The 9,057-nt window shown below is 62.6% G+C and overlaps 1 protein-coding gene across 2 annotated transcripts; it reads left to right on the top strand.

Annotated features, from left to right (window-relative positions):
* The first annotated feature begins 182 nt into the window (after positions 1–182).
* Positions 183–9,032, top strand: RNF41 (ring finger protein 41). 2 transcript variants are annotated; one of them, XM_021383842.1, is made up of 7 exons: positions 183–337; positions 1,017–1,192; positions 5,201–5,313; positions 6,125–6,396; positions 7,155–7,290; positions 7,415–7,518; positions 7,971–9,032. In XM_021383842.1, exons 3-7 carry the CDS (start codon positions 5,224–5,226, stop codon positions 8,320–8,322), a joined length of 954 nt encoding a protein of 317 aa, XP_021239517.1. In that variant the 5' UTR covers positions 183–337; positions 1,017–1,192; positions 5,201–5,223; the 3' UTR covers positions 8,323–9,032. The 2 variants fall into 2 exon arrangements, with proteins under 2 accessions (XP_021239517.1, XP_021239518.1); XM_021383843.1 differs by lacking the exon at positions 183–337 and adding an exon at positions 666–860.
* Positions 9,033–9,057: the final 25 nt, after the last annotated feature.

Here is a 9,057-nt window from a genome sequence, read left to right as displayed (position 1 = left end):
CCCCCCCACCCCGCCCGCTGACCTGCCGGAGCGCCGCCGCCGCGGGCATTCCCGGAAGTGACCCCGCCGCCACCGCCACCAGCCAATCAGCGCGCAGCGCGCTGCGGACGTCCCACGCCTTCGGCCAATAGCAGCGTTAGGCGGGAGGGACCAGGGGGCGTGGATCTCTGGGTTGTCCCGCCCGCGCCCCGCCCCGCACCCGCGCTCCGCCCCAGCGCGACCATCGAGTTCTGCCTCCTCAGCGCTCAGAGCGCCGTTTCCGGTCCGCAGCGGGGCGGCAGCTTCCGGCGGGGCGGGGGTCGCGTAGCAGCGCGCTGGGGCCGGGCGGGGGCAGGAGGTGAGGCCGGGGCTGGTCCGTGGGGGTCGGGGCGGGAGGAAATCAGGGGGCAGCGGGACGCTGCGCGGCGCGGGGCGGAGCTCCGGCGCTGAGGCCCGGCCCGGGGTGGGCCCCGCGGCCTTGTGGGGCCGCTCCCGGTGCCCGGGGTTTTCCTCTCGGGGCTCTCGGAGCAGCGTTCGGTGACGCTGGGGGAGGGGCTCCCGGGGGCCGCGCTCAGCACAAAGGGCCGCGGGGCAGCGGGAGGAGGGGGATGGGGCGGCTCGTAGGGCCCCGCCGCCCCCCGGCGTGGGGCTGTCCCGGCCCCGGGGAGGGGGGGGGGCCTTCTCTCCCGGCGGCTTTTCGCCCGGTTCCATCGCTCCCCGCCGCCCGTTCCCGTATCCCCGCGACGCTGCGAGGAGCGCTTCGATTTGCGTCGGAAACGGCATTGGAGGAAACTATTTTTAGCGAGATTGCGTAACGCGAGCGCCGAGGCTCCGCCGAGCGGGGAGCCGGGCTCTCCCCGGAACGATCAGCACCGGGCCCGGTGCGGAGGAGAAGGGGGGGGGGGGGTGCTCCCGATCCGAGGGGGCTGCGCGGGGCAGGGCCGGGCACAGCCTTACACGGCGCCTTTCGCTGCGCTCACGGTCTGTTTCTCTTCCTGTTTTCTTTTTTTTTTTTTTCCTTCCCCTCCTGTCCTCAGATCTCTCGGGCCTCGCAGCTCTCTGGTGGCAGCGGCTCCCGAGCCTCGAAGGACGATGTTGGGACTGTGAGAGGAGGAAGGGGGAAAGATGGGCCCCTGGGAGCACCTCCCTGGAAAGAGTGACCCAGCGCCAGCACTGCCTCTGCGCGACTCAGGGAGGAATTCTGCCGCGGAAGGTAAAGCAGCGCTAAAGTTTTCCCATCTCCGTGCGCAGGCCGTGGGTTTCTCCCCACACAAATGGGGCCTCGGGCACCTGGAGGGCTGCTGTTACATCAGCAGCTTTCTGGCTGCTGCTCACCGTGCTGCCTGCTGCGGTTTTCAGTCGCTAACGAGGCGGCTCTCAGTGGGTCCGCGTGCAAGCTGCGTGCCTACAAGGGTCCCTTTGCAGCTGGCAGCACGGCTGTTCCCGCAGCTGCTCGCCCTCTGCTCTGGCAGATCTATGCAGATCGCTCTTTGGAGATCTCAGACTGCAAGGCAGAGGTGTGGGCACGGTCACAGCGTGCTAAGAACGCAGTTTTGGTCTAACGCCGTTCAAGAGCCTTCGTTGTAAATTAAGATCTACAGGGGAAAATAGCGAGATCTTCCTTAAATCTCAGCGAGTCGCCGGTTTCAAAGAGCCCTGCCAAACTGGATTGCAGAACTGCCCCTGCCTGATTTCTGTATCCCCTCTGTGGAACGAGCAAAGCAGACGCCGGAATTTCCAGAGCTCTCTCAAAAAGCCAAATTCGCCGCGACTGGCGGGGGAAGGCGCTTTGCTACCGAAAGCTGCAGGCGAACGTGGCGCTTTGGAAAAGCATCCCGAAAGCTGGCGGGGGGGGGGGGGGGGGGGGGGGGGCTGCAAGGAAAAGCAGGGCTTCTAGGGGAGCTGAGGGTGGAAGTGAAGGAGCAGGGCGGCTCAAATCCCTCCTGCTCTGCCCCAGTCTGTCTGCTTGGTGGCGAGCCAGCTGCTGCCTGTGTGGGCTCCTCGTGGCAGAAAGCAGGAACCGCTGCTTGCTGGATGGGATCCTCGGATGGGGTTGTTCACTGAATGTAAGAAGAGCCCTGGCATCCAAATGCTTTACGCTGAAGGCGTGAAGCTCTTTGGTCTCCCTGTCTTGCTTGGGGGAGCACGGCCCCGTTTAGCTTCGTTTTAGGCTTTCTGTCTCTTGGTTCCTCGGCACCGTAGGAATGGGGCAGGACGTAGAACGTGTGGCGGAGCTGCGTGGTTGCAGCCTGGCAGCCGTCCTGCGGTGCAGGTCCTGCTCGGAGCCCACTGCTGGCAACGCAGCGGGGTTGGATTCCTGCCCCTGGCATTCCCAGGGAACCCTTTCCTCCCGGCCCGGGGGCTGTGGCAGCGAGCTGCGCCGCATTCCTCAGCGCTCTCTGGAGTTTGTAGGATGTGTCAGAGCTCGGTGTTGGCGCGGGAGAGCAGGCTGCGCCGGGCGGATGGGGCTCGAGCGGCCCTGGGAGCTCAAACCCCGGCGCTCAGCACCTGGCTCAGCTCATGCCTGGCTTCCCAGAGGGCAGGAAGGGTGGGAAGAGGGTCTTAAGCTGTAGCAGAAAGGGCAAAGCCCCCAGCTGGCATCTGCCTGGTTGCGCATCCCTCCGTAGGGACCTGAGGCGCACGGAGCCGGGCTTTGGGAGGTGAGGATTTGTTCTTCCTTTGGAAAGTTCTGCTCTTTGGACGTGAGCTGAGGTCGGAGGAGGAAAAAAAAAATCACGATGGGGAAGAGCTGTTAGATTTTGGGCTTTTCACGATCCATTAGTCATTATTTGCTGTGCGTTTCGCCTCTGGCCTCCTGAATCAAAATAGCAGGGCACTGAAACTTCACACGTGGTGCTTGGTTCTCGGTGCTGTCCCCGTTAACCGGTTACAGGCTTTGGAGCAGCACCTCCACAGGGGGAAGCTCGAGGTGGGGATGGGGAGGAAACAGTGATTTTTGGGGGGGGGTGGGCCCGCGGTGAACATGCTCAACCCATCGGATTTCTGAGCACAGTTTGGGGAAGGGATGAATTAACGCTGTGACCACTGTTTGGAAACAAGGCCGGGAGCTCAGCAGTGACGTCCAAGTGGGTGGTAACCCTCGAAAGGATTAGGGAGCGAGAACCAAGACGCTCGTTAGCGCCGTAAATCAATCAAGCTTCAATTTGGTTGTGGCCAGCCTCGGATCTGCGCGGGAATTCCCGGGGAAGCCACAGAACCACGCGGGCTCACCCTGTGCGCTGGCAAGCTGTATGAAAACACCACGGGGTGATGGGAAGGATGGGTCGGAGCTGTGCCACGCGTGCGGTCCCGGGGCTGCCCCCCCCACCTCGCCGAGATCGGGGTGGGCGCTGCGGGACCTCTGGGTCTGGAGAACCCAAATGTGGGGCAGCCAGGTCACGCAGGGGGGACGTCAGCCAGCTCTGGGCTGGGCCACGTGCTCGGGTTCCATCCTGCTCTGGTGGATCTCCAGCGCAGAGCTCCACGTGGGGCTGCCTCCCACCCTGGAGCCGGGCTGCTGGGCGCAGAATCCGCCTCGTGGGTGCGGATGTGGGGGCTGCGAGCCAGCTGCTGCCAAACTCTGGCTCCTTGAAGCCCCCAGGTCCCGTTTTCCCCCCCCCTCCAGAAGCAGCAAGGCGGCCTCGGAACGCTGCAGCCCCCAGGAGACGCTCTGTATTTACTCACAGCAGGGAACTGTGACAACAAAGCGCGGCGCCGCGGAGCACACGCTGCTCCAGAACACACACGGTGCGAGCCGAGCAGAGGGCCTGGCTGCGGTCCTGGCTCCGTGCTGGGCTCCAGCTGCTGCAGAACGGCCCCTCTTGCATCCATGTGTTGTTTTTACTCCCTTCCCCCCCCCCCATTCCCCCTCGCTTTCTGGTTCTGATTGTATTTCTTTTGGCTCGCAAAGCTGATAAAATCAGGAAAAGATCCTTGAGAACGCAGAACAGGTTTCTTGCAAGCTATCCCAGCTGCAAAACGCCGGGTGCTCCTGCAGCCCCTCCTGTCCTCCCTGGGGAGCCATGAGGACCTCCACCTCGGTGGGTGGGTGCTGAGGAGGCTCTCATCAGCCACTCGATGCCTCCTCGGGGCCGTCCTGCAGGTCTGAGTGTATCTGGTGTCCTGCACGCAGCTCCCTGTCACCTCAGGGCGTGCCAGGAGGAGGTTGGGTTTCCAGCTCCTCGCTCTGGCATCGCAGATGCTTTCAGCTCTCCTCCTTCACAACAGGAGCGGAGCCCTCCTCGCTGCAGAGCCCCGCAGATGATCTCTGGCAGAAGGGGGAAGCAGCTGGGCTGAGGCATGAGAGGAATCCTGAGGCTCTTGGGCTCACGCCGGCGCTGCGCCGCTTCTGGAGGAGGTTCTGGTGCTGTTTGGCAGCTGGCACGGCTGGGTGTCGGGGTTTGTGTTCTGCCTTCTGCTCCTCTCACTGCTGAGCAGGCACGGGGCCTTGCCCTGCTGCTTGTTGGAGGGGTGATGCTGCACTCTGGAGGTTTAGAGGCGAATGGTGATGGAGGTTTGGAGGCAAATGATGATGGAGGTTTGGAGGCGAATGATGACGATGGGTGCGAAGTTGTTGCTTTTGCCCCGGAGGAGCTGCTGTGCTGGGCCCTCCATGCCCATGTCTGCCCTTGCTGTGGGTTCTAACCCAACGTGGTTGTGCTGGAGGAGCTGGGATTTGCAGCGTGAGCGGCTTGTAAAGAAGTGGGGAAGAACTGAGGCCCTATCCCAGCTGAGGAGATCAGCATCCATCCAGAGGCGTGGGGAGGACCCGATGCGAGCTGCTCTGCTTGGGATGGGCTCCATGGTGTTATCTGCATTGCAAACTCCGACACGGGGACTTTCCCCACCCCTCCTCCGTCAAAGGAGCCCTTTGTGCTGGCTCCTGGCACAGAGCAGCGGGCGTTGGTGAGCAATGCTCCTCCGGGCTCCTGCTGAGGGGGGCACGGCACCTGAGAACCCACCCCAGCCTGCAGGGCTGCCCTCGCTCCCTGGGGAAGGCTTCTGCTGCCTTCCCCCCACCCTGCAAACAGAGCAGGGCTGTGCAAAAGGGAAAAAAAAAACCCAACAACCAGCAAGCAGGGAAACTGCAGCAGGATTAGCAACAATGTGTGGGAGAGCAGAATGGAGGAGCAGCTCGGCACACACGAGTGGGGCTTCTCCCCACGCTGCGGCCACGGCTGCGTGCCACCGCTGCTGACCTGGCGTCTTTTTCCATCCCCAGGGTTCTGGCATCGGTGATGAGCAATGGGGTATGATGTAGCACGCTTTCAGGGGGATGTTGATGAAGACCTTATATGCCCCATCTGCAGCGGGGTCCTGGAGGAGCCGGTTCAGGTGGGTTTCCAGCTGCAGGCCTCTGGAAGGCTGGGGGAGGTGATGGGCAGCACGCCCAGCAGCAGTGTGGGGAAGGAAGCAGCGCTGGGGGCAGAAATCTGCGGTGGGAAGGAGCTCAAGTACTGGGTTTGGGGATGTTCTGGGATCAGCATGGAGGTGGGGAGGAGGGGATCTCCTTGTGCCTGGGTGGCTTTTCCATATCCTTTTGTCCCTTACTCCTCCTTAACTCCATCCAGCCCCACAGCTCCATGGAGCTGCCGTGCCCCAAGGCAGAAATGGCAGCAGCTATGCTAAAACTTGTCATTTGGTCACAGCTTTGTGCTCAGCTGACCCTCTCTGCTTCCCTACACCGTCCTCCCTGCGGAGCTGGTGCTTGGCTTCGTGCTGGAGCCCGGCCCAGCTCCCGCTGCCCCTCTCCTGCAGCACAGAGCTTGGGTGACCCACGGCCCTGGTGCCAGCACGCTGCTCTATGGGGCACAGCAGGGTTTGGCAGACATCCCTGGGCTCTGCAGCTCGAGCAGCCCCCCCAGGGTGCCGTTGTGCTGCTGGCTGAGGGGGGGTTGGCTTCGGCCTGGGCCTCGTCTGTTCTCTGCTCTTCAGGTTCTGTATTCCCCCAGCAACCTTTAGTTGTGCCCACCCTGGGTTGGCTTCGTGCCCTCTGCCCCAATCCAGCCTCACTTTTAAACTGAACGGGAGTAAAATAGGATCGAGCTCGCTGCGGTTTCGTTCCTGAATAACGATCTCCGCTCCGCTCTCTGCGCCGGCTGCCCCGGGCTCCCAGCAACGCGGCGCTCTGCTCCTCTCCCCTCAGGCTCCTCACTGCGAGCACGCCTTCTGCAATGCCTGCATCACCCAGTGGTTCTCCCAGCAGCAGACCTGCCCCGTGGACCGCAGCGTGGTGACGGTCGCCCACCTCCGCCCCGTGCCGCGGATTATGCGGAATATGCTCTCGAAGCTGCAGATCACTTGCGACAACGCTGTCTTCGGCTGCACCGCTGTCGTGCGACTCGACAACCTGATGTCTCACCTCAACGACTGCGAGCACAACCCCAAGCGCCCGGTGACCTGCGAGCAGGGATGCGGGTGAGGATGGATGCCTCGGGGTCCGGCCTCGCCTGGGGGCTGCGTTCTCCTCCTGTACGATCCGTGCAGGAATACAAGGATGGGCAGAGTGAGGGTTTCAGGCTTAGGATGGGGCCCTGGGCCTGCTCTCTACACCCCTTTGCTGCAGGGTCATAGAGCAGAGGCAGCAGGGCTGTGGAGGCTGCAGCGCTGCAGAACGATTTCGAGTCAAACCCGTTTCCTTTTCGGCTTGGTTCGCAGCCTGTGGCCCTTCAGCTCCCTGCTGGGGCTTGGGTGTCAGTTAGCTGCTGGAAACCGGGTGCCTTTGTACACCTGCCCAAAGCCATTCCAGCACGGGATGAGCTCCGTTGTGAGCTCTGCTCCCTCCTACTTGTCACCCAGAGCCAGGAGCAGTGGGTGGCAGCTCTGGCCCTGGCACCCGTGTGCTTGGTGCCGATACTCTGCCCACTCACGTGTTGTAAGCACCCAGCCAGGCGGCAGCGCTGGCTCAGGGACCATCAGATCTCCTGGGGTGGAGTCAGACTGGGTCAGGCCCGTGGGCTAACAACCTAACCCTGTCCACTTTTGGGGGAGGAAAGACCCAGTGGAGGTTTCTTCCCCACCCCTAAACCTTTTGGAGGTTGCAGTGCTTCCCAGACCTCTCGTCGAGTCCACCAACGCCAGATTTGTTCTGGAAATTGTTGATGTGCTTATACCAAGCGCTCTGCTGTGCAGCTTTCCATAAAGTGGGCTCCTCACCTCTTCGTATTGCTCCGCAGCTTGGAAATGCCCAAAGACGAGCTGCCAAACCACAACTGCATCAAGCATTTAAGGTCGGTGGTGCAGCAGCAGCAGACCAGAATCGCTGAGCTGGAGAAGACCTCAGCAGAACACAAGCATCAGCTGGCGGAGCAGGTAGGCCCACGTGCTCAACTGTGAGCCCAGCAAATGCCACCAGTACTTGTGCTGGGACGTCCTGCTGCGGTGCTGCTGCCTGCCACAACCCCCTCCCCCCCGCCCCGTGTTCTTCCTCTCCTAGAAACGTGACATTCAGCTGCTGAAGGCCTACATGCGCGCCATCCGCAGCGTCAACCCCAACCTGCAGAACCTGGAGGAGACCATTGAGTACAACGAGATCCTGGAGTAAGTGCTGGCTCTCGTGCTGCTCGGGAGTGGGGCTGGGACGCAGGCAGCTTGGCGGACGGGTTTGAGAGGGGGTGAGGGTGCTGCTGGAGGAGGGAACGCTTTGTGTGCCTTCCTGTCACAAAGCACGAGGGCAGCTGAGGGCTGTTTGTGCTGGGGAGTGGCACACACGGAGCGGGTTGCACAATGGGGCCCGACCTTTGTGATTCTTCCACCTGCATCCTGTTTAGGAGCAGGAAGCTGCCACATTCCTTCCTCCTCATGAGAAAGGCAGGAGGAAGCGACCCCGTATCTACTCCTTTCTTCCCCTGCCTTTGGGAGGGAGGAAGGGCTCTGCTCAACCGAGCTGGGTTAGAACAGAGGGGGAAAGGAGCTGACAATCCCTTGCCCTGGAGCACGGAGCAGCTCCTCGTGTTCGCTGGGCCCTGACTTGTCCCCGTGTCCGTCCCCAGGTGGGTGAACTCCCTGCAGCCCGCCCGCGTGACGCGGTGGGGCGGGATGATCTCCACGCCGGACGCCGTGCTGCAGGCCGTCATCAAGCGCTCGCTGGTGGAGAGCGGCTGCCCCACGTCCATCATCAACGAGCTGATCGAGAACGCCCACGAGCGGAACTGGCCGCAGGGCCTGGCCACGCTGGAGACGCGCCAGATGAACCGGCGCTACTACGAGAACTACGTGGCCAAACGCATCCCCGGCAAGCAGGCCGTGGTGGTGATGGCCTGCGAGAACCAGCACATGGGCGAGGACATGGTGCTGGAGCCGGGGCTGGTGATGATCTTTGCACACGGAGTGGAGGAAATATAAAAGGACCTCAGAAGAGCGACGCTTTGTGCTGAGGAGGGGGATGGGGGTGAGGCTCGGGGCGGCTGCTCCCAAAGGCCGGGCCCTGCTCCCAGCTCTGCTGGGGCACTGCTCCCTCCCACCTTCTTGTTGAAACGATTCCGAGCCCCCCGGTAACCGCAACATCCACCCCTGGCCCCGCAGTGCCCACACGGCCCATCCCCATTCGCCCTCTGCAGCCCCACTTCTCTGCTTCTCCCACCATCTTCAGGGGGGCAGAGGAGGTACAGCTGCTCCCTGGCTACTGCTGGACTTCAGCCCCACGGACGCTCTCCCTGGCTCACTCTGTGCCTGCCCCCTCCCTGGGCTCTGTCCCTGCTCTGCATTTTCTGCCCTGTGCTTGGCTGTGTCTGTCCTTGGGGGCCGGGCCTGGCTTCCCTCTCCCCACTGACCCTAAAGGCAGAGATGGGCATCCAAGGGCCGGGGGAGCCCTGGGGGTGGGGGGGGAAGCGGGCAAAGGGGCATGGCCCTGCCCTGGGGGGCAGCGGGTGCCCCCCTCTGCCCCACTGCTGTTCCTCTGCAGCCACTCGTGATCGTGGTTCTGTATTATTTTGTACTTCTTGGCCTTCTCCTCTTTGTAACCCTCCCCACCCCCACACCCCCACCCCGTTTTATTTTGCAGTGCCGCGGATGGGTGCATTGACCCCGGTCACGGTCACCCTGTGGGAATTTAATTTATTTGCATTCGTTTCGTTGTTT

This window comes from Numida meleagris, unplaced genomic scaffold, assembly GCF_002078875.1.
Source record: "Numida meleagris isolate 19003 breed g44 Domestic line unplaced genomic scaffold, NumMel1.0 unplaced_Scaffold594, whole genome shotgun sequence".
NCBI classification, from domain to species: domain Eukaryota; kingdom Metazoa; phylum Chordata; class Aves; order Galliformes; family Numididae; genus Numida; species Numida meleagris.
Note: the sequence above shows the minus strand (reverse complement) of the source record. Positions and strands in the feature narration are given on the sequence as shown.

Bases quoted from the DNA above. Each gene is read 5' to 3' on its own strand.
- RNF41 (XM_021383842.1), top strand. From the start codon at position 5,224: ATGGGGTATGATGTAGCACGCTTTCAGGGGGATGTTGATGAAGACCTT. The intron at 5,314-6,124 runs GTGGGTTTCCAG...CTCTCCCCTCAG, and splicing joins TCCTGGAGGAGCCGGTTCAG to GCTCCTCACTGCGAGCACGC. The intron at 7,291-7,414 runs GTAGGCCCACGT...TTCCTCTCCTAG, and splicing joins AGCATCAGCTGGCGGAGCAG to AAACGTGACATTCAGCTGCT.